At 37.3% G+C, this 24,527-nt stretch overlaps 1 protein-coding gene across 1 annotated transcript; it reads right to left on the bottom strand.

The window, feature by feature from the left end:
• Positions 1 to 17,067: 17,067 nt before the first annotated feature.
• On the bottom strand, positions 17,068 to 20,640 carry cyp1a (cytochrome P450, family 1, subfamily A). Its single transcript, XM_014991005.2, has 7 exons — positions 20,486 to 20,640; positions 19,327 to 20,197; positions 19,099 to 19,225; positions 18,912 to 19,001; positions 18,562 to 18,685; positions 18,368 to 18,454; positions 17,068 to 18,223 (listed from the first exon to the last, which is right to left on the bottom strand). Exons 2-7 carry the CDS (start codon positions 20,164 to 20,166, stop codon positions 17,926 to 17,928), a joined length of 1,566 nt encoding a protein of 521 aa, XP_014846491.2. The 5' UTR covers positions 20,167 to 20,197; positions 20,486 to 20,640; the 3' UTR covers positions 17,068 to 17,925.
• Between the last annotated feature and the right edge of the window lie 3,887 nt (positions 20,641 to 24,527).

The following is a 24,527-nucleotide window of genomic DNA, read 5'->3' as shown; positions in this document are numbered from 1 at the left end:
GAGGCTTCCAGAAATTTGAACTACGTTTCAAGTTTTGGTTTGTCATTTAGCAGCAGCTTCTGTAGTGCCGTGTGTTGGTAAATTAAATTAAAACCTTCTTGATCTCTGTGCTGGTTGCATAGAGATGGCATATTTACTTCTGAAAGGGGAGTGGAAGTTGATGGTGGTTCCTGAAAAAATTTCATTAGGAATGTAAATATCATACAGGTAGAATTGAAAGTTAAGAAAAACATAAAGATGTGCTCCATTTTGATTCCATCGCCTGAAGCTGCTTATAATAGAGGATCAATTCTAAGCAGTGAAATCTAATTTCTGGATTTCAGTGCTTTCTGCTCCCTCTGCAGTGGGTCCTTAGACATGTACAGGATCGAATAAATAATCAAAAGATGTCTCAAAGTTATTTAAGTAAATTATTACAGAAAACTATTTCCATCATATTCATAAAAATATATTTTTGTGTGCGTGTTAGGTTGGAATATTTTAGAGACGTAAGCTGTGAAAAATCTTTTAAAAGATTTCTCAGGTTGTCCACTAGATGACGACATTCTTTTGATTATCTAGTATGCAACAGAGGACAAATCCCTATACAAAGAATTCATTACTGTTCATAGATCTTTTCATCAGTGCAACCAAGACTTGCGTAGAAACTGAATCTAAACATTGAAATATGTTTTGCTCCTCTAGAGTTTATTTAGAAAATAATTTCATCTGTAGGATTAATTGTGCTGCAAGATATAGTACTGTGAAAAAGTGTTTGCCATCCCAGATTTATTTTGTTTGCTAGTGGTTTTGGCTTTGGAGTTCTCCTGTGGTGGCCATTTTTGTTCAGCTTCTTTTTTATTGTTAAACCCTTACCAACACATGCAAGAGAGGCATGTGGCGCTTTTGATGTTGTTTTGGGTTCTTTTGTAACTTTCTGATTGAATGCTCAATGCATTTTGAGTGATTTTGGTTGACTGACACACCGCTTGTACATGTTTTTGTTTTTGCTCTTGTGGGCTATAGCTTGAACTTTTCTTCATCTGTGTTAATCACAGTTAATTCATACAAAAAAGGAGACAAACAGACTGCCAAAGTAAAAAAGATGCTAAGAGACAAACAAGTTATACAAGACTGGAACAGTCAAAATCCCCAACCAATAACGGATTTCCTTATTTCTATTCTGTGTACATAATCTGTTTGACCTGGTACGCGCCAAGGTAAACAATCCATACCCTTTCATGTTTTGTCACGTTACCAACTGCAAACTGTGATGCATTTAAGTGGGAATTTACACCAATGAACAACACAAACTGTTAAAATGAAGAAAATTTCAATAAGGCTTTCAAAAATGTTAAAAAATAAAATCTGAAAACTATTCAGTCTCTAACAGGATTGCTCTGTTAAGAGCTTAGTCCTTCCTCCCATCAATCCCGACTGGCTTCAGTGTTTCTGCTGAAAAACCGCATCCCCAAAGCAGGATGTTGATGTTTAACAATCTAACCCTGCTTTAAAGTTCCCTTTAACTGTATCCTTGGTCTTTTGACTGGGTTCCTTGGTTTTCATGATGCACTTTGGTCACTAATGTTCTCTAATATCTGATGCCATCATAGTACATCTATTTGTTTTGAGCATAAGTTACACATAGCTGGTTTTTGTTGCTGATAAATAAAATTACGTTGTGTCTCATTTAACTATAATGACATGCTGAGTTAAAACATAACTGCTTAAACCTGAACAAAGTACTTAAGGAAACATTAACAAAAAAAAAAAAAAAAAAAGACACTCATGAAGATTAACAAAAACTTTTGTAAAAGCTTCATCAGCAAGGTCCTAGTTGGCATGTTTACTTATACTGTAATGTTTATTATTAATATTTTAACATGAAATCTGAAGTAAATTTGTTCAAACCAAACCTTTTTAATAATCACTAAATGCTAGTTTAACAGTGAATGGGCTTCTAAAAAATTTAACTCCGCAATTCAACAATAGACATGCAAAACATAAATTGGCTTCCCTGTAAAACCTAATAATAAAGAACAATTAATTTTTCTAAAAACATGCACTACTTCTGTTATGCAGTTAAAAGTGAAAACTCCAGGTAAGTTTCCTTTGAAACACAGAAACATATCAATACCAACATTTTTTTTTTATATTTTCATAGCTACATGTTACTGCTTCTACATTCAAGGGATTATTAGGAGAATGTTATCAAATTATTACATCTCTCCTTATTTTAAATTGAATTGAACGAAGAAGCAATTGATGACTGATGACAGTGACAGAAATAGTGGCACACCCTTTGATTTTACCTTTGATCCTGGCAGAGCAGTGCTAAGTTCAACTTGATCTGAGCTCTCAATAGTTCCGGATGTACATTTGAGAAGCACCATATCACAGTGACAAATTGATAGAAAGTCTGAGACAAACCTGCTTGTTAAGTGATCCACTGAGTTTCTGTTCTGTGATCCTAAATAAGACAAACTCTAGAAAAGGTGAAGGAAAGAAAAAAAAACTGAAGCTGCACTGCTTTAGTCTTTGAAGATGTTTATGAAATAGCGTTGCACCAAATAAATCGCATCGAAGGTCAGAATTGAATCCCTAACACATAACATTAAAAACACGAAAAAATTAAAAACACAAACAAAACTGACACATATTCCGTTAGGAACTGTTAGTGGTAAATAACCAACTTTATTCTCATTCAGAAGGCCTTATTACAATGAAAAACTGTTTTCATTCAAAATGTCCATACTTTTCCAGACTCAAATTTCAAAATTTCCCAATTCATTTTATTGCATAACTATAAACGGTCACTATAACCACCACAGTGGGCAGGCTTTAAATCACATATGTCAGAGTCAAGGCCCGCGGGCCACATCCGGCCCGCGAGAAGTTTTTTTGCGGCCCCTGGGATGATCTTGATTTATTATTAGAACCGGCCCGCAGACCGCAGCAAGCCGGCACAACGTCTGAAAAAAAATATCTTCCTTATTTGAACTGTAAGTAGTTCTTTAAATGTTCTGTGAGATGATGTACTTACCCATGTATCCATAACAACCGGAACTTTCAATATCCACCAAGTTATTGCCGAAATATACCGTCTATTAAACGAGTGCCCCCCGGATTAATTACATTCTCTGCAGCTGCAGCTGCGAAGTTACCGTATTAACCCGATACTTGCTGGAAAGTGCAACGTCTCCCCTTTCAGAAACCGTTGGAATTTTTCCACTTAGCGCTACGTGTGGCGGAATTACGGTACTGCAAATTTAGATGTGTCGCCAGCAACACATCTAAATTTGCAGTACCGTAATTCGCCGGCGACACATCTAAATGCCTTGACTGTGACATATGTGGATTAATAGATTTTTGCACTTTATTTTATTGTATTTCAATCCAATTATATTTTAAAAATATTTCAGTTGTGTCTGTTGAAAATTAAAGATTACTGACAGAGCCATAAGAAAATATTGCTTTATTTATCTGATCATATTGGAATATATTTGTTAGGTTTTCAGTAGGTTCAATTAGGTTCACTAGACTATATGCGTCATTTAAAAAAATTTCAATGAACATTCGATCAGTCCGGCCCTCGGCTTGTAGCTAAATTTTTTATTTGGCCCTCCGTCCATTTGACTTTGACACCCCTGCTTTAAATAATTAATCATATTAAAAAAACATCATTTGGAAAAATACATGGTTCAAATATTGTCTCTATAAATAACAGAACTTGACATTTCATAATTTTTGTGTTGTTTTTACTTTTAATTGAATTCAACAACAAACTACCTACTTCTAACAATCCTACTGTGAAAAAAAACAAAACAAAAAGAAGACAGGCAGTCTTTACAAAACATGGCAAACATGAGGTGCTCAGAGTGAGACGTCCATTCCCAGTACACCCTGAGTTCACACGCACCATCACATGATTTCTGACCAATCCCCAGTGATTTGCACTGGGACTGGGTTGCACTGGGCTGGACCCCCCACATTAGTGGTTGTGTCAGTCATAACACACAGCAAGGGTTGGCGTGACAAAAAATGAGAAACATCCTACATTCCTGAACACCTGCACCTGTATACAAAGATCCTATGGTGAGAGATTTGGAGGGACCAAAACATAAAGGAGTTGTAGAGAGGCATGGCTTCCAGTCACTCTCTGAAGTGCAGTTCCACACTTTTGCAGTATTACAACCACAAATGTATCACTATATTTTATTGAGATTTTTATTATGACAGACTGATAGAAAGTGGTAGACAACCGTGAGGTGTATTTCTGGTACATTTGTATTTATTCCCCATATGGGCCAATACACAGTAAAAAAAATCTCTTTGGCCTTAATGTGACAGCTGTACGTCTTCTAAGGTATGTTTCTACCAGTTTTGTACAAGATGAGACTGAAATCTTTTAGCATTCCTTTTTGCAAAATCAAGCTCAGTCTGAGTTGATGGAGAGCATCTAAATAGCAATTTTCTACTCTTGTCACAGATTCTATTAGATTAGGCCTAGACTTTGACTTGGCCATTTTAAGATAAATATACGTTAACTTAAACAATTCTGTTGTATCTGTGGCGGTATGCTAAAGGTCACTCTCCACCTTTCTCGTCTTTTGCAACCTCTAGCAGGTCTTCTTCCAGGACTTCTTCCAGGACTGGCCCATATTGAGTTACATTCATCTTCCAATTGACTCTGACTAATTTTCTTGTCCCCACTGAAGAGAAGTATCCCCCCAACATCATACACCATGGGTATGGTAGGGTCACGGTGATGGACAGTGTTCCCACACATCCAGAATTCTGCATGTAAGCCAAAAAGTTACATTTTGGTCTCAACTGATCAAACACCTTCTTTCACATGGTTGTTGTATCTCCATGGTGTCTCAAGGAAAACTAATAGCAATTTTCCCATTAGGGCTGTGGATTTCAACTTAGTACTGTTCTCCCTATGCTTGTTGGTTCCTCTGTTGTTGTTTGCTTCCTGGTCGCTCTGCTGAGCCCATTTGAGTTCTCAGTTTCTGTTGTGGAGCTGTGGTTCTGTCCGTACAGAGAACCTTTTTTCCCTCTTACCTGGTCGCCGATTTAATTCTTCCTCTTCAGTTCAACACTATTTCTGACACTATTATAGATAACTCTGACAAAAACACTGAAGTTTGTGTTTGAAACATGACAAAATGTAAAAAAAAAAAAAGTGTATCTGAAAAGGACATTTGTCAGCTTTTAACACAAGTGGAGGACTTTTGACAAACGTCAGTATTCAAGAGCTGTGATCATCCAACATACTGAACAGACTTCCATGAACTATCCCTTTGTTTTGGGCTTTCTTACAAAAACATTCAGACAGAAATTCTTAGTAAACTGATTCAAAACAGAGGAAACGGAACCCATCAAATCCAATGTACCAGTTTGAACAACAAATAGAAGGTAAGTAAACATGGAATGATGAGAAATTCCCTAAAAGGAATTGTTACAACTCAACCCTGAAGAGGAAAAGAAAGCAATTTTTGGCAGAGAGAGAAATTACAGTTAAGAAGCATTTCCTGCATCACGCTTATAAAATGTCTTGTGGCTGTCAATGTGACACATGATGAACAAAATCTGAATCAGGAAACCAAGTTTAGATCATTAACACCTCCACAGCAGTAAGTTTTGCTTGAAGTCCTAAAATACAAAATGTATCCTGCGCATTTAAATTAGTTGAAAAAAGCCCTTATTTATTAACCTCTTTAATTTTTAACAACTCTAAAAAAGTTATTGATAATTATCAGATGACAATATGGACATGCAGACTATCTATAAATTTGAAAAATACTTTTTTTAGATAATCTTCTAGGGCCACAATGAAATTCACACTCTATGGGAGCATTGGGAAAAAAAAGCCACAGATGTCATTTGTCACTTAGAAATTGTGTTTTTAAAGCACCAATATTTCAATAATTGGCCAAATGTCTTTTGTGCATATAGACAAAGTGTATGCACAGCAATGGGTAGGATCGTAAAGCATTAGATTCAGACGTCTGTCAACTGATTATATGGATATTAAAGTGAGTTGTATGATGAAAATGTTGTCAATTTTAAAGATGTCACTTTTTAAAATGTCACCTTTACCTAACCAGAATAATTAATTAGGCCTCGAGAAAAACATAAACCCTTGACAGTTCAACCACGTCAATACCGAAACAGAAATCTAAAGTTTAAATCCCATGAAAAACTTTAGGCTTTGTTTGGTGCTGTTCATAGAAAGATGGCTATCCAAACAACACATAGTAGAGGGGTCTGAGTTAGTTTGACCTTATGCTGAAAGTCACTTGAGTTTTTTGTGTCTGTCAGAATTGTAGCACAACTATACACTATCAGTTGTCCTTAGTTGTGTAAATTTGAAATACTGTGTTAACATAATGTAAATTCAGATAAAAACTGAAGTGAGAGTAAATCTTTCCAGTGCTGTTGCTAATCTTTAGCTATCTATTGCCTGTGGCACATTAGGAGGGTAATGGAAGTCAAACCGGGAGAGCAGTTGGGCTTGGCTCAGAGTCTCTTTGATAAATAAAACTGCAGGGAGGCTGTTTATTCTCCTATGGCTGCCTTCATATCTCTAGGGTGATTTCTGGAAATTTGGCGGCTTCATGGGTGTACACAAATTTACACCTCGTCCCACGACAGTGCCAACAGTTACAAGACATGCAACTCAACATGCTTAGACTAACACACAAATCAATCAAAACATAAAACAATGAAGTTGGGCCTCAGCTAATACTGCTGCTTATCTATGCTCCTCTGCTATTATTTTTATTGGTCCTGCACAAAGTCTGATAATGTGTTTCAGAAATGTGGAACATGTGGATCCCCGTGTGAGTGATAAGCGCGGGAATGTCAGCCACTTGTTGTCATGCAAAGTGCCGATTTGATTGCCAAGCTCAGAGGAAATAGGAGTTGCACTAAGATGCACTAACTACTTTTCAAACACTTTGCCGCTACAAAAACTACCCCCACAAACACATGCCATCTCCTCCCTTTCACACACATGCACGCATCCGCTTTCGATGCTGTGAGAAACAAATCTCAACAGTCAAGTATCTCAACCAGGTGACAGTGAGTAAGCTGAAACTCTAAAATAAACTGAGCTCGAAACAGTTCCTGAAGCATGACGAGCAAAGGGGACAGAGAGCCACTAGAGCCACTAGTGAGACTTGGAGTTTGGAGAGAGAGACTGGGTGCCAGTAAATTGGTGCAACAGCCTAATATTGGTATGGTGTGCACAAAACAACTATCAGTTACAAACTTCATGAATTTTTTTCACTAGAAGAGTTGAATATTTAAAAACACAGTAAATACGGACCAACTTAAAGCAGCTGTTTTCTTTGTTTATATAAAATCACAGAAACCAGATACATTTGACTTGATCACAATGCAAGCTGCTGTCTGGCCTATTCGTGCTCCAGTTTCACTTAAGTCAAACTAGATAATAGCAGATCTAAACTTACAGACTTCTACAATAAACAATGGCATTTGAAAAAGACTTGCCAAATCCCCATGTCACTGAGTTATGTCAACGGAACCAACAGCTGGGCACTGTTTTTCTTTCTACGTTCTCGCATTGTTGATTTATCTGTTTACTGGCAAAGATTGCAGGTCAAGAGCGTTGCAGCTTGTTCCTCCTTTGGAGGTGCTGTTTATGTAAGGCTGTACGGCGGCACTATAATTACAGAGTGCGGAGGATGGGGATTATGATGACAGCCCTGGGAAGCAGATCTGTCTGCATGGAAAGAAAATAAAGCTCCACTTGGCAGCTATCTGTCAAGCGGTAGACGAGTGTTTCCACTGAGCACCGCTGTTGCACATTAATCATATAATTTTATAGAAAAAAAAATATGAAAGTGTGAAGTGTCATTCCTTCTCCTTGTAAACAATTTTTAGTTCTGTGAAATCCTTGGGCTGCTTTACATGCAAAGCTCCACTGAGATCTAAGCACATGTTTTCAAACTGATTAGGTTCAGAGGCGGTGGGAGTCAGCAGCAAAATATTCTTCAGGTACTTCTTCAGTGGTGATGCACCACTGAGTCAGTCAGAGATAGAAATCAGCCACCGATTATCTCCCTTGTTCGTTAAGTGAACCAAAACTGAAAACTTGAACTTTTTTCAGAGGGTGAATTCTTTAATGTGTGCATTAAAGTTGATCATTAAAGTTATCCTGCTACCACATGTGCAAAACAGAAGTATTACACTGCCAAACACCTCCACGAAAAATTGGTTAACTCTTTCTCTTGACTTTGGGGCCTTAATATGCAAACAAAAAGCTAAATTTCCTTTGGTCTGACAAGGGGACAAAGGGTGAAGATCAGGGTTTATCAAACCAATGTATGATAAGGGATTAGAAACATGATTTTGACTCGTCTGCTTCACAACATCTGGATTTTACGTCACTTTAGAGATTTTTCCCTGCAAGCACAACAAAAAAAAAGCTCATGAGCTCCAGAGTTCTTATAACTGTCAGGGCCGACTGAAAGTGATTTTGTGCCCCATTTGAATTCAGCTTTTTGCTGTTTCTACACATAACTCCAGTGAAAAGGCCTGGTATGTACAGCATCTGTTACATTTTCTCAGAAAAAGAGGTCAAAGTGTTAATATGTCCCTGAGCAGACACAAAGTCACCAAGCTGAGATGGCACGTGTATATAAGGTGGGGTTTGGTCATAGCTCATCCATTCTTTCCACGAACGCTGCTATCATTCAGCTGATATGGTTATCTATTGAAGTTATCTTCTGCGGACAGCAGCACAGAGCTGAACCAACTCTATTTGTTATGTGAAAATTACCAAAAAAGCCAAAAAGGTCCCTTTTGGACTTTGAGATGAAAGGACTATTTGAATTTCAATAAATCCAATTGTTTGATTTCTTGAAAAATTTTGACAGTTATCTTCAATTATGTTTACAGAGGGGAGAGAGGTGAAGATGCTTCAGTGTTTGTAAATCTGCAGTGCTGCTGTGAGTGCAGACAAAGTTTAGGATGTCCTGTTTATGAGGTTTCCGTTATAGTGATGACTTTAAGGATATCTGGAATAAATCTCTCAAGAAAGCCAACATAATCTATTTCAAAGATGACACACCAACAGCTTTTTAAACATTAAAGTGAAGATCAGTTTTCTGAAACAAAAAACTAATTAAAACAACAGATTGTAACCTGAACTGCCCCACATCTGAATGCAAACCAGCAAAAGAAAACAGAAGTTTGCATAATAAGTTTGTTTCTCATCATTATCCCATGTGTTTTCAGAGTTTGGAACTGTAAACACTGCTCTACAAAATGATGACTTTTGACGTTGTTATCTCTGGTGTAAGAATTACGCGCTTACAGGACACAGAAGTCAGCCTTTCCTGTATCACTGTAAATGGTTTTCCTGCTTCAGGTCCTGCAAGGTGATAATCATGAAACCTCTCATAACCTGAACTCTGGGGGTTTGTGTTTCTGTAACCTTTATGTTACGTGTATGTTGTATTAGCCACTTACGTAAGAATCCTGGAATGAATTTGAATAGCAGGGGACAGGTCATCGTTTCTTTTAGCTTACACAAGATGGAACGTGGGAGATCAGTAGTCGGGCCATGATAAACAATAACCAGGAATACAATGCTTTCACAGGGATATGTCCTGGAGATATGAACCATTTCTCACACTCTGAATGCTTTAAAGAGGCTTGTCAAATACTGCACTACAGAGAATAAAAAGCTAGAGTTATTACTTCTTCTCATTATCTAATAATGAAAACATTAGATTGTAAACCAGTACTTCACACTTTCACCTACAATTCTATTGCACACGATGATGCAACTCTCATGGGAAACAGAAACACACTCTATCAACTTCAAAGCTCAAGTAAAATGACTAAACCAAATTATTTATGCATTCAGTGTCTTGCAAAGATAGTCATACCCTTTGAACTTTTTTTCACATTTTGTCATGTTACAACCACAAACTTTAATATATTTTTGGGGATTTTATGTGATACACAAAGTAGAATATAGTAAAGTGAAAAGAAAATGTATCTTTTCTTATGCATCACAAATTCAAATCTAAAAGTGACAGTCAACATTTAATTGCATTTACTTGAAACATGCTGAGGTTTGTCTCTTCCAGTTTTCCACATTTAGACTGTTTCTTTTGCCGATCTTCACTGCAAGTCTAAAAGACTCCATAACTTTCTCAAAAGCACTCCCTGATTTGTTGCTTGGTTTATATGATCTTATTTCTTTAAAAATATATTTTTTAAAAAGTCAACTCAGGGCTTCACTCAACAGCTATACATACAAATTAATGTATGTTGAAAATTAGGTGTCTCCTGGAGGCTGCACTGAATTTGATTTGGGGGAATCGAAGTTAAAATTGCTAAAAAATAATAGCACACTGCACCTTTTAATTAATTGTGCACTACTTTTTGGTTTATCGTATGAAATCCCAATTCAAGCTTCGCATATTTTTGGTTTCAATGTGATAATATGTGGAAAAAAGAATACCTTTGCAAGGAGCCATCTCATATTATGTCCCAGGATTAAGGATGACGATTCATTCTCATTCGGAATTTGATAATCACATTCTTGTTCTCCAACACATTTAACTCAGTTAAGCCTCTCTGTATGAGAAGCACCAAACATACAGGTGGATGGAGAGCAAAATAAGCCTCTCAGTTTTACAAATATTGTTTGAAGACACATTTCTTTGAACTGAGGACTGCTCTGGAGCTGAAAAACAGATGAACAAGTTGGAAAACCTAGTCAGCAACACAGCAAATCCTCTACAAAGCTCAGTGATTAAACAATAACTATTAGTCAGTTGTACATGCAAAAGAAACCTCTGTATTTAACTTTTTCTCTTCGCTTAGGTTCAACTGAAACACACACTTTCATTCCCTTCTTCTACAGAATTAGGAGCTTATATAGTGCTGCGCATCAGGTGCCCCCAAAAATGTTGTGCAGATTTCACCGTTAAACAATAGCTGGAGCTGTCCTTCCCTCCTGTGCTTGTCAAAACAGGGTTCTTACATAACCAGACTGTCCTCTTGGCCAGAGTTGTTTCGGCTTCGGACAGGAGTACACAGTGGAAAAATCGTGTTCATCCAAAATAAGCAGTCTGTCCAAAAGGCCAACACACCTTCTGGTAAACACATGGAAGTTATATCATCAAAAGTTACAAACATAATGCAAGTTTGTAATAGTCTTGATTAGGGATGGGCCGGTTAACTGTATGAAAGGTTTTCGTCATACACTGACAGTGCTAACGTGACAGGTTTTCTTCCAATGTGTGGAGCATAGCACTGCCCCTTCCCTACCTGTTTTTGTATTTTCCCAGTCAGCTGGCCGAAGAAAATATACACAGACAGTTTGTTATTGGTTGAAATACAGACAAATTCAATGCAGCTGACTAGAGCTCTACATAGGCAGATAGCTCAACTATGGTAAAAATGAACCATCATATTCTACACAGTAAGTACTTGGAAGCTACAAAGTTTTGGAGATTTTTACTCTCTCTTCCATTTGCTTAAATCTATTCTTTTCTTCTGTTTGTGAAAATTCCCAGAAAGAAGAATATTTAGTATTTTGTTTAACGTTTCAGACCCAGATTAAACATTTACATGCAGATACATGTGTTTATCTTTGAGTTGTGTTGTGTTTTACTCTCAAGACATATTTATTCAAATTACACAGCATCTTCTTGTGTAAAAACTAAATTTACATCATAGGTTACACCATTACATTTAACCCCTGCTTTGGGGCGAGAGCATCATATTTTGTTTGATCATATTTTCCATTTTAAATATAAAAATACTTCTGTACATTTCATCTTTTATCACAGATCACATCACAATCAGCTCTGAACTGAAATAATTCTATAAAGTTTAATTATAAAACCAATACTTTTTTTCTACAAATGACCCAAATGACTCTGATTTACTGAATATGACTGTAAGACAATATTATACAACACATTTTGTATTCTGCATTGAAATCTTACACTGACTATGACCGCCAACGATTCATACTCTTCTAGAAACAGGAGAGTATGTTTCAGAAAGCATTTTACAGCTCACACGCTGAGTAGCTGACACTCAATAAAGTTTACATAAACGTAAGCACAAAACAAAAAAACAAAATGATCCAAGAGAAAGAGAAAAAAAGAAAAACTGGAAAAACCTGGCCTTCAACTCCAATCATCTCAGCTCTCACGCTAACCAGGAGACAGAAAGGCACAGTCGCACGCTACTGTCAATGTGACATGTACTTCGGGCTCTCTCACGCAAGATACTGGGAAACTAAGTTGTTGTACACTGTTAATACAATCCTGTTAGCAAACTTTGAGTTTACTTATAACCAACTACATTTCTTGTTTTTTTTTTATTATTTTCCACAACAACATTCTAAATCATTTAGCACTGAGTAGGTATGTCAACATAAAAAAAAGCATTTGCACAAATACTCAAGAAATACTAAAAACAAAGCCATGCACCTATTTTCACATTTACCACAATAAAAAGTTTTGATGCATGTGATTAAACATGATCAATCAAAAGAAGCAGGCAAAGTGACACTTGATCAACATGTCCTTAAAGCCACCGTAGGTCAGTGAATTCACCTGTGTGAACAGGACAGAACCTAGCGTCCCATTTACCACAAACCAGCTATGTCTTTATTTACAAGGAAGTGTTTTGTCATGCTGTGAATCAAAATCTGAATGGACTGGGCAGAGATCCAAGTTAAACAGGCTAATGAATAACAGGTACAGTAGGCAGACACTGATTTTACTTCAAACAACCTTCCCACCACAAATTTGGACAAGCACAGAGGGGTTATGATGAAATTTCGCTGCAGAACTCATAATTGTAAAAATAACAGACTTGCTTTAACTCCATCTGTGACAAGGCACCACAAATAACACTTGTCATAAATCATGGTCTTCATAATCTTTTATTCATCTTACATATTCCCAGTAGTTCAACATTTGTAGCATGTATTCTGACCATGACATGCAATAATACAAAAATAGATTTATTTTGAACATTAAAATTGTATAGAAACTTTTCACCGATGGAGCTTTAGAAACTAGAATGCCATTATTTATTTGTTAATTACAATATTTTACAGTGCAAAATGACCGAAACCTTTTTCTGCATCTAGTAGATACAGAAAAAAATGTGATGGGAACGATGGTGTGGGCTTACAGCAAGCCCACTAAAGCTGAGCAGGCAAAAATGGATTCATTCAATACACCAATTAGCTTTGCAAATGTTAATTTCAACAAATGTTAAAAATTTTGTTAAAATGTTGAAGTTTTAACATTTATTTTTACAATATTTCAACATTTTGAAACATTAAAAAAAATTACAATTAAAAATGTGCACACTGTGGGGTGCCTTGTTACCCAACCCTTGTTAGTTAATATATTGATATAATACATGCTTAAATATTGAGATGTTGTTTTATAACATTTTTGGACTGGTCGCCAATCACTGACAGGGCAATAAAGAGACACACAGGCCTAACATTCACTCTTAAGAGCAATTTGATGAGATCTATAAACCTAACAAGCATGTTTTTGGACAGTGGGTAGAAATCTGGAGTACCAGGAGAGAAATGCACAGTGAGAACATTCAAATGCTGAAAGACTCCAGACTGGGATTCATACCCAGGACTTTCTTCCCACAATTGCAACAGTGCTAACAATTCCTTCACCATGCAGCCCCCAAAATGCAAACAGAAACATGAATTCGATGACCTCCAATGCCTTTCCAATATGTATTTGATGTATAAAATCCAATATTAAATTCTTGCAATTCATTTAACAGAGGAAGACTGTTTCTGTAATCCAACTGTGAACTTTAAACAATGAATCTGCAAAGTTGCATGAACTCAACAAGTCCTGAATAGGTGACAAAACTCCAACCCTGATAATTTCATAGATCAAGCCATTATGGTGGTTATGAAAGCACACTTTGTAAGCACAGTTTCCAGTCTGCCCAACCAAAGCACTAGTTCTTGACAGTCTGATGGAATTTGCTTCTGCTTCAATGGGCCTTTGGATTATCCAAAAAAGCAGCCAGTCTCCAAAGCCCCATTCCATTCCCTCAAAGAGATCAATGGCTGATATTTAGAAACCATTCCTGGAATCTGTGATGTTGTACAAGCAACAGCCCACCCTATTTTCCCTTCTTTGTGAGGGTACTTCTTGGGAGCATGGCATTGCGTGTGAAAGGACCGGCCCTGCCCAAGCCACTCAGCACTTTGGCCCCATGCAATTTGGGCATTAGCTCCCTGGCCACTGGCCTGAGAGCAAGAGATTAAATAAAAACTCAAAAGGTAAACATTGCTTCCACAATTGATATCAGTTTGGCCTTCCGAGCACACTGGGACAACGTGGCTTCCTGTTGGGGAGGGGGTGTTGGTTTCCTGTGCGAGCCAACAGCGAGTGAGGGCAGAGAGATAGGGAGAGAGAGGACAGGAGGGCACGGAGGCATGAAAGCCAGGCTTTAGGAGCAGACACTGAGAAGGAGGGGGAATGTTTATTGATTTTAGTCACACACATATTGTAAAGAGGAACTGTGGTACAAGCCTTTAGCACGCTATGGGAATCTTATGATGGGGAGGTCATTGTTCAGTCCCAAGCTCATATTTCTCAATATGAACCACAGTGATAATACACACATACACTTACAAACACAAAATGGCTTTGTCATTAAATGAGAAAAGAGGGGGAAAAAAAAAACTTATGTCATGTTGTGTAAGTTTTAATTATAGTACACAAAAGATTTATTTTGCAACGGTGTTACAGAAAATCACACAATGTGCTTTAGCTGCTGTTATTCATCTATTGTTTGGTGATGGGGGAATGCCAAAGCGAACCACCTTTAACATAGAGCCGTCCAAGCAGACTTCCTGCTGGTTGATGTTGACTACAGGAAATACTGTTCCGAGCTGATTTAATCAGGAAGGTTCAATGATACTTATTATTTTTTACAGTTACATGAACACTCTGGATGGCCATTAGATTTTCTTTTCAATAACTCAAACCCAGTCATGGTGTAAAAAGAAATGTTACATGATGGCATAAATTCTCTTTGAAAAAAGTGAAACATTTTATGATTAAAATCTACCATTGTGTATCCTTAGTTGGTAGCTGACCATTTTGTGAAGCTGGTGTGAAGCTGCAACTTAACATGACAAACAACTAAATGAAGTGTCATTGCAGAGCACCAGTAAAGACCCATCACCGTGCAAAGTTCAATATAAACAGTAACACAATGGCAGCATGTTTTGGCTAGGGCCACTGTTGAACTGCATTCCTGTTACATTGTCGCTCATTTATTTAGACTAAAGCAGAAGCTGATATCACAAGGGTAAACTTTGTTAGGCAAATACCTCAGTTTTCCTTTAAAGCAATAAAATGACATTTTATCAGTTCATTAAGTTCTTTCCCTTCCCTTTTCTTCAATGTATTAGACATTGGCTATACTAATAAGATCATTAGCACAGTCAACTTAAATCTGCAGATGAAGATAATATATTGCTCTTTTGGAAAGTGTAAAGATTAGTTTTGACCAAATAGATTTTCACAGAGGTCTTGAATCAAGATGCGTCAAACTGAGCTATCTTGCAAAAACGGGCAAAAAATTGTGTCTGTAGACAAGCAAAGCAGGTAGAGATTTGCCACAACAGGCCTTCGAAAGTGAAAAGAGAAATTTAACAAAAGTGCTAAGAAAACAAATGCATGCAACACTTTTCAGATTTTCACTTATAGAAAAAGTTTTGAAAATCATGTGTCTTTTTCTCCCACAGAAAATCCCAGGTAATGAGACAACTGATGTGGTATAAATAATTTTCCAAGATGCTACAAGTCATGACCTTTTAGGGGGTGAAATCAATGGAATATTGTACACTGATAGTGAGTGAAGAAAGACACATAGGTTTTTGTAGCTGTTATATATTTTTCCCCTAACAGATTTACTTGTTTTTTGTTGAATTGTAAAGGATATATGTTAGATTAAAGGTAGAAAATATGTGAGAAAAATGTATCATGGTGTCACTTTTCTGTGCCACAAAAACATGGCAATTTGAGAGGGGCATGCAGGCTTTAGAGAGCAGCTGTTTTTGCAAGACAGCCATACTAGAAAATGAGCTTGGAGCTGCAACATTTGCCTTTAACACTCATATTTCCACCTTCAGGTCTCATTGTTGTATTTCTGACTTGGAACTTCAAAAATCCAACTTCTGATAGAAAGCAGCATTAGACAGATAACAAATTCTCTGAATTTGTAAAATAGCCAATAGACAAGATTATGGGATATTTTACACTTTCCTTTAATATGACCTATTTAATTGCTTCAAACAATACAAATTATTACTTTCTAGGGTCTTCACTACAAAAAGTAGCTTACAATGCACACACAGATATGCCTATTTTTTTTTTAATAATCAAGTGTTTTAAAATAATTGTTCAAAGGCTTACAAAGTATTGTTTAAGTAGATGGATCAAATGTAAATTTAAGTAATGAAATGACATACTTTATTTATTTAACTATGTACTCTCTAATGTTTCTGTATCATAAAAGACTGCACGCTAAAAGTGGTTCAACTAAAAATACATTTAAAATTAATATTACACAGCTTGATTGTAACAAAAGGTGACACTCACAACATGGCGGCCGAGAAGACGTACGATGCGGATGCGGAACTACTAGCAAAGAGGCTGCTAGTCCGCAGGTTATAGAGGTTAACTACCTTTATTTTCGTTGATTATTGTAAATAAGTAACGGACATGTTTTAATGGCGAGCCTCTGTATTATTAGTTGGCAACATAAAGATTTATACTTTCAAATACGTCACTAGCGTGAAGCTAAATTTTGAAAAAGGGCTCATGTAGGTGACGCAGTGTTAAGGGTTTACGTCACTTCCTGTTCCAACCACGTGGATTTGTTGTGATTTTCTCCCCGCTTCCTGATGGAAGTTGAATGGATTTAAAACACGTGAGAAATCATATCTTTAATACATCACTTATTAGATCATAATGGTTCCCGTGAATGTCTGCTAAAATGAGACAGACAACTGCATTGTACACAACATTTTATTTTATTTTATTTCTGTTGACAAAATAATTCCAACCTTTACTTTTCTATACAATGCATGATATATAAGAGATATAAAATTGTACAGCATTAAGATATTTTTCCAGAATCATTTGAACTGCCCTGATTAATCATTTTTTGGCACAGACAAGTAGTTCACCTCAAGCATTTAACAAATGCTTGAATTATAAAAATGACCTATAAAAAATATAGACACACACACACACACACACGCACGCGCGCACACACACACACACGCACACACACACACACACACACACAATCACATTTAGGGATACAAATATAGCTTCAGGGTTGGCATTTACAGTATAGTGAAATGAAAATAATTAGCTTACAAACTTGAATGGAATGGTATTATACTGTAATATCTGTTTGCTACAGTGACTTCTGGTAGATTGCAGTGTAGATTTCAGTGCCCTTCATATTAATGCCTAAAATTTACTCTCCATCCAAAAGACGTTTAACAACTCCTATTGTATCCTTAATCACTTCTGCTTGGAATTCTTTTAGATTACAGGACAACACAGCAATATGCATCTTCTTGTTCTTCATTTATAAGCAGAGACAATGGACAGAAATATTGCTTTGCAGAGCCTCAAACTACAAAGTGATAAACCCAAATGTAGACATCTCTTAGAGTCTGCATCATACAACTTTTCTTACCTGCCTCAATGCCATTAGCTCTATAGATAAAGGTCATCCAGTGCCCTCGATTCTTAGAAAAATACTTCTTTCACTCACACTTAATGTAACTCTTAATCTATAGTATCACAGTCAACACAGGCCACCTTCAGAATATTACATTCTGAATAATGCATAGCTTCACTGGTCATCCTTAGCTCTCATTGAAACTCCCAGGTAGCAGCGTTTGTGTTTCATTGTGAGGCCGTATTCTGGGGTCATGTCCACAGGCTCTCCAGGTAACTTGTAAAAGTGCAGCTTCTGGATGATAATTGCCAAGAAGAGGAAGACTTCATTTCGTGCGATAACCTCGCCAATGCACCGCCGTCTTCCCAAGCCGAAAATGAGCACCTTCTCTCCCTCTAGCTTGTTGACCTCTGTGCCATCATCATTGAGGAAGCGGTCTGGGAGGAATGAAGAGGGGTCTTTCCAGAGCTTTCTGCAAGGCAACAATGTCAAAAGAAATTCAGGCTTGATACTATTGATTCCTGATTTATTTGGATTGTGGTTTTCTTTGTCATGTAAGGTTTCACAACTGTTTTGGATTTCAAAATTGAATATTGAAAGCTATCAAGAAACTTACGGGTCGTGGTTTATCTGCCACTGGTTGATAAAGACACAAGTGTCTTTGGGAATGAAGTAGCCATTCAGAGATGTATCTTTTGTAGAGCTGAAAAAGGCAAAGATCAAGCTCATTGAGAATCCTGTCTTTTTTGCCTTCATTACATACTCTGCCAGCTAACAGTAAACAATAAGTAGAAAAAAAGCAAATCTTACCAGTGTGGGATTGTGAAAGGCAGGTATGAGGAATGACGGAAGAGCTCCAGGATGAAAGATTCCAGTAAAGGCAAGTTGTTTCTATCAGCGAGAGTAGGAGTACGATCCAGACCAATCTGCTCCTCTAAAAATGAGAAGAGTTGGTAAAATATCGATCCAGGAAGGAAACTGCATGAGTTGTTTTCTTAATAATAATAATAATAATAAAAAAAATCACATCCTATTGTGTGAGTCTGGAGCAAAGTTGTAAATACCAATGTTTTTTGGTTTTTTTTGTAAGATTTATTGTCTTGCAAGATAAAATTGGCAAAAGAAAAAGAGAAATATTTAAGGAAAAAGCTCTAACTTACTGATTTCCTGAAAAAGCCTCTTCTCAACTTCTGGATATGACACAAGGTACATCACTGCCCATGACAGACCAGTAGAGATGGTGTCAAAACCTGGGAGAACAAATACATTAGTGAGGAAGACTATGTTGTGTAAAATAATGTTTGCAATTGCATGCAATCCAACCACTCAGCATGTATTAAAACCTACCAGCTCCAAAAAGATCATTGACAATGCCGACAACTTTCTCATCTGACATCTGGATGTTGGAGTTCTCATCCAACTTCCGGTCCTCACAGTGATCTATTAAGGAGTCTGTGATGTCACGGATGTTGTCCTAGAAATAAATGATTTGGCCATTTAATTAAACAAACTATGTCTTAAAAGTAAAAATAAGACTGAGATACATTATATTTTATAACTTATGCAGTAGAGTACCTTGTCAAAGGTGGCGTAGTGCTCAGTGACGAGCTTTTGAACAAAGTTGTTGAAGCGGTTGTTGATGTTGACAAACTTCTTCATTGATTTGTTGGGAAGATGCTGCATAGCAGGGATGAAGTCTGCAGGGTTGCCACTGCCTGTCACCTTGACAAAATCTTCAGCGAGGTTTACTAAGCCGACCAGCTCCTGGTCATGATGGTCATAGCGACGGCCAAAGCACATGCCACAGATGACATTGGCAACAGAAACAACTATGTAGCGGAAAGGCTCAAATTTGCCTTCAACTGTCATGACATCTTGGAGTTCTTTGATCAAATGTTCTGCCTCTTTGCAGATGTGCTCTTCCAGCACGCAGGAGTATTCTGGGAGCTTTCCGTCCAGGGAGGAAAAAGATCGCAGTGCACTGTAGGCCAGCTTTCTGCGAGCCCGCCAAATGCCAGCTTGGTCTGTGCTGAAGGCCAGACTCTTGCCATCATTGATGAAGCGGAAGCTGTACAGGTCTGGCCTGCCGGCAAAGTCGTCCCCCTGTTTGGTGAGAGCCTGTTTAACTGTTTCATAACCACTCAGAACGACAACTGGACGCATGCCGATCTGAATCTGGAACACATCTCCAAAGCGCTTGCTCATTTCAGTAAGACTCAGGTAAGGCTTGCTACCCAGCTCTATCAGATTCCCTATAATAGGAAATGCGCTCGGGCCAGGGAGTTGACGAAGCCCCTCTGGGATCTCTCTGCGGAACTGCTTAAGGGTCAGGTACACCAAACACACTGTCACCAATGCTATCAGACCCTCAGACACTGAGAGTGCTCCGATGAATGGCAGTATCATTAATGCCATGATGACAAAGTTTCTCTGTTCTCTGCTCAACCTGTGAATTAAATAGGAGGGGCATTAGATCAGTGTTGACAGAGAGAAGAAAGCAGTATTGTGCAACATAATGATTGCATAGCAAGATCTCAAGTTAGTGAGAACCGTGTTTGACTCTGCTGCACAGTGGTGATCTGTACACACCTGTAGATTACGCACAGTGGTACATAGATGTCTTGGACATCTAATATATCAGTACTACTAATTTAAATTAAAGTAGTCAAGCATCATAGAATCCTATCATTTTTGTTCCTATCTTAAAAATTACTTATGCAGGTAGTCACCTTACCTTCTGTTGAATGGCAAAAAAGAAAACTCTAATTCCAGAGATGTGTATCAAACAACACACAAATGTTTTGCAAAGGTGTCCTTTACGTTGCTGATGTCTTCAAAACCGAGAGTGGACTTATAATTTATAGGGCGCTGCACAATCTGATTGGCTGCTGTGTGTGACATCATCTCCCCTCCTCCAAATTTCGGCGGCTCTCCTTTCCTAATTCTCTGCCATGAATGAAGTTTGGAACATAAAAAAAAAAAAAAAAAAAAAGTTGGTGGGTGTGTCTGTGTGTGGTCCTTACATTACACAATTCGTGTGCATTGCAAATGCCCCACTGCTTTCTTCAAGTTTAGGTGCGCATGAGACACTGAACTGGCTGTAAATCAGTGTGTGATCTGCGCTAAGACAGTTCAAATCACTGTCATCATGCACTTGTTTTGCAGGTGGTTCGAACTTTGCAGTATCTGCTATGTATTTTCAGTGCAGCATTTTTGGCATTTTCTAATGCAGGATATGTGGCACGATTAATACACTTGAATGCACTTCGGCTTGGTCTGTGCAGGTAGGATATTTGCTGACGCAGAGACTTTCTGCGAGTGCGGTCTGTCAGGATAACCGCAGACGAGTTCATGCCCAGTGAAGGAGCTGCTTGATACTATAAGGATTTCTCGCATGAAGCGGACTTAATTGGGAGCAACTGAGATGGGTTATTTCCTTGTGACTGTGATATCAAGCAAACTTTCAGCCATCTTACCTTCCAGATTTGGAAGTGAGAACGGAACTGCTGACCATGCCAGCCTTTTCCAGGCACGGTTTCACAGTGCTGATAAAAACAGATGCCATTGCGTGCTTGTACCTGTATGCACTCCGCAGGAGTTAAAGATTGACCAGTTGCGTGAGAGCGCAGAGATCAAACCTTCCCCTCCCCTTCGAGGAGGATGCTGGGCAGAGTGAGAGAAAAGGAGGGGGAGCAGGCTGAGCTGCTGCCGGAGCGAAAGGCCGGACGAGTTCATACACTTAAATAAAGCGCTGCGTAATGAGTGGCTTAACTAATGCACCGTTACAACTTCGAAACACAAAAATTCACTAGGTGTTAAAGGTAAAAAAAAAAACACAAACAAACAAACAAAACAACAACAACAAAAAAAACACATTTTAAGAGCACCAAGTTGGTTCTCAGCTACAGTTTTGTTTTTATTGAATTTAATTATTTTCTAATCTGTTGGGTTAATGCTGGACAAGAAGGGAGGAAAATCTCGCAGGTATCTGCAGTTGTTTGTGTTTACATGTTCTGACAGAGCTCATGCATAAACAGTTTAGAAATCTTTTCTCATATAGCTAAAACAAAGTCATTAAGTACAAGCAAAAAGTCAGAACTTTGTTTCTCATGGAAAAATGTTTCTTAGGTCAGATGAAGTTAAATAGTTTTTTTTAATGTAGAAGTTATTAGCATGAAAAGCCATACGGTTATGGACAAGACATCTAACTTGTTGTCTATAGATCCAATGACACCAACTACCAGGGGGATTAACCACAAAATATTATTGCTAGATGTTCACACAATGCTGTAATAAAGGATTATGATAGAAAGTTTATTGGAAGAAAAAAAATTACTAGAAAAAAGTGCACAAACACAAAACTTTGAGTCCAGTAGAGAAACTGTCACAAGTGTACATTGTCTTATATGACTGTTGCTAAGTGGTTCTACGTTTTCTTTATAAATGAAAGCAAAGTTTGCCTTTCATGTAAAACTCAAGAGAGAAGAGAGACACAGACCAAGTTCAGACCAAGCATAACGTACAGTACACTTGTCCGTTGGCTGTTATTTCTACTTTAAAAATCCTTTATTGTTGTTATTTTTTTCCTAAGTAAATAATTTGTGGGTCATCATTAGCTGTAAATCATCCCCTCTTCATACCGGGTCTCTCCGATGTTCGGCCGGGACTCCCAGACCCGCTCCTGTTGGAAGCCTGCAAAGGTTCCGTCACACCTCACGTCATTTGGAATGTATCACCTTGTACGTGATGGATCTACTGTTCATTTAACTTTTTCTGAAATTATTTACTGATATAGATAATTTTTAGGTGAAAAAATACATAACTAGCAAAACAATACAGCAATGTTGCATTTGTGACTTTGACAGTTGTGCGTGTGCTATTGAATTTGAAGGAACGCGGTGTCAAAAATCTGAGAACCTATAATAGTGAAATGCTGTCACAAAAATAATGTTTATTCAAATAAAAAGACAAACAATCAGATGGGAATATGTATTTTTAGTTATTTCAAAAGACTGCTAAAATATGTTTTTGCCGAAGGAGGGCGTCATATCTCTTTTATCTCTTTTACTTCCCTTCATAATAATAATAATAATAATAATAATAATAATAATAATAATAATAATAATAATAATAATGTGACTTTTTTTTTCTTAATAGTTTGTGCACCAAGCACGGCCTTGGGCACAACTCTCAAGGAAAGTTAGACTTTTTCTTTTGATTAAAGTCCAAAAGTCATAACTTAATTCGTTCGCCAATTCCCTCCGGTCCGCGCTGCGCAGCGCTGTCCCGATCCCCTGGGGATGTGTTGAATCTCCGTGCGCTCCGGCGCTACGCCTCTGGTGCAGCAGGTTGCGTGAGAAGCGGAGCTGCCGTCCAGAGGGGAGGGTCTCCGTCTTCTGGACAATCCTAAATCTGCTTGGTTAAGTCACGCGAAGGCTGTAGCCCCTGGAAAAGACACAAAGGTTTTAAACTCGCAGAACAAAGAGGAAAAAAAGCTCTTTTTTTTTTTTTTTTTTTTTTTTTACGCCCCCCACTCATTGCCCGCAAGAAGGTGCACGTGTATTCGCGCGCGCGCTGTAGCTTGTGTAAATGAGAGGAGCTTTGGAGTCATGCAATCTGCCACTCAGGCTTCACTGTTTGCAGTCATGCAACACGCTGAGGTCGCAGTAGGGCAAAACGAGTCACGAAAACTCTGAACAAGATGACCTCGTCACCCCTCCTCGTCACGTTAAGCTCCAATAGTTGAGTCCGCTGGTAAAGAGGGAAACTAATAAATCATAATTCTTAATAATTATGATTTAAAATAAAAAAAGATAATGAAATAAAATTTCATTTAATTTTATTCCATTGCATCTTTTTCTTTTACATACGAATAGCACAAGATTAAATTAAGTAAGTGAATAAATAAAATTACATATTTGAATTCAAACTTTAAAACAGATCATTTAGATAACTGTAAAAAAAAAAGCAAACAAATTTCTGCATCACAAAAAAAGAATGCACAAAAGGTTCATTTGAAATAAATAAATAAATAAATAAATAAATTTTAACTGGTTGTGCAGCCTCATAAAATTATTTAAAAAATATATTCACTTATTTTTTTCATTTTTTTACCAAAAATGAAAAAAAAAAAAAATCTGTAATTCAGTTCAAGTGAATCGTACATAGTACACAGAATGTTTAGTGATTTTATTTATTTATTTATTTTTTATCAAAAAATGATCATTAATAATTTGTGACTTATCCTCCTTATAAAGGATATTATAGACTGTCTGCTGGGCAGATGGCAAGTCAGCAATCTTCCCTGTGGTTCTGTAAGACATTACAGACATACATATGTTGTATATTTTCTTTATTAAATTATGGTAATATAGTTTTATCTCAAAGTGAATGTCAGGCTGTCATTAGCTATAAGCTGTAGCTGTAATGAATATGTGTATTATCTATACTTTTTGAATAAAATAACTGAAATACGTTAACTTTTCACATTTATTCTAATCTATTCAGATGCACTTGTACTAAAACGCTTAAAAGTGTAATAATTGGTTTGGATGAGTGTGACATTTTCAAATGAAGAATTACATCATTCCACTTAAAAAATTTTTAAAAATTCATTACACAAAAAGTGCATTATTTCAAGCATTTGTTTGTAATTATTTTTGATAGATCGATGGTTATCTATTTACCATATTTCTACTGTGTTTTTGTGTCACCTTTGCTTTGAATCTTGATCATTTCTTATATTGGGTTGTGTCTCCGGTGTGTTTACATTTCAT

This window comes from Poecilia mexicana, unplaced genomic scaffold, assembly GCF_051168715.1.
Source record: "Poecilia mexicana isolate PSO_F unplaced genomic scaffold, ASM5116871v1 scaffold_3, whole genome shotgun sequence".
Taxonomy (NCBI): domain Eukaryota; kingdom Metazoa; phylum Chordata; class Actinopteri; order Cyprinodontiformes; family Poeciliidae; genus Poecilia; species Poecilia mexicana.
The sequence above is the reverse complement of the archived record's forward strand: the minus strand, read 5'-3'. Positions and strand labels throughout refer to the sequence as shown.

Bases quoted from the DNA above. Each gene is read 5' to 3' on its own strand.
- cyp1a (XM_014991005.2), bottom strand. From the start codon at position 20,166: ATGGCATTAATGATACTGCCATTCATCGGAGCACTCTCAGTGTCTGAG. The intron at 19,002-19,098 runs GTAGGTTTTAAT...TTGTTCTCCCAG, and splicing joins CAATGATCTTTTTGGAGCTG to GTTTTGACACCATCTCTACT. The intron at 18,224-18,367 runs GTAAGTTTCTTG...GTTGCCTTGCAG, and splicing joins TGGCAGATAAACCACGACCC to AAAGCTCTGGAAAGACCCCT.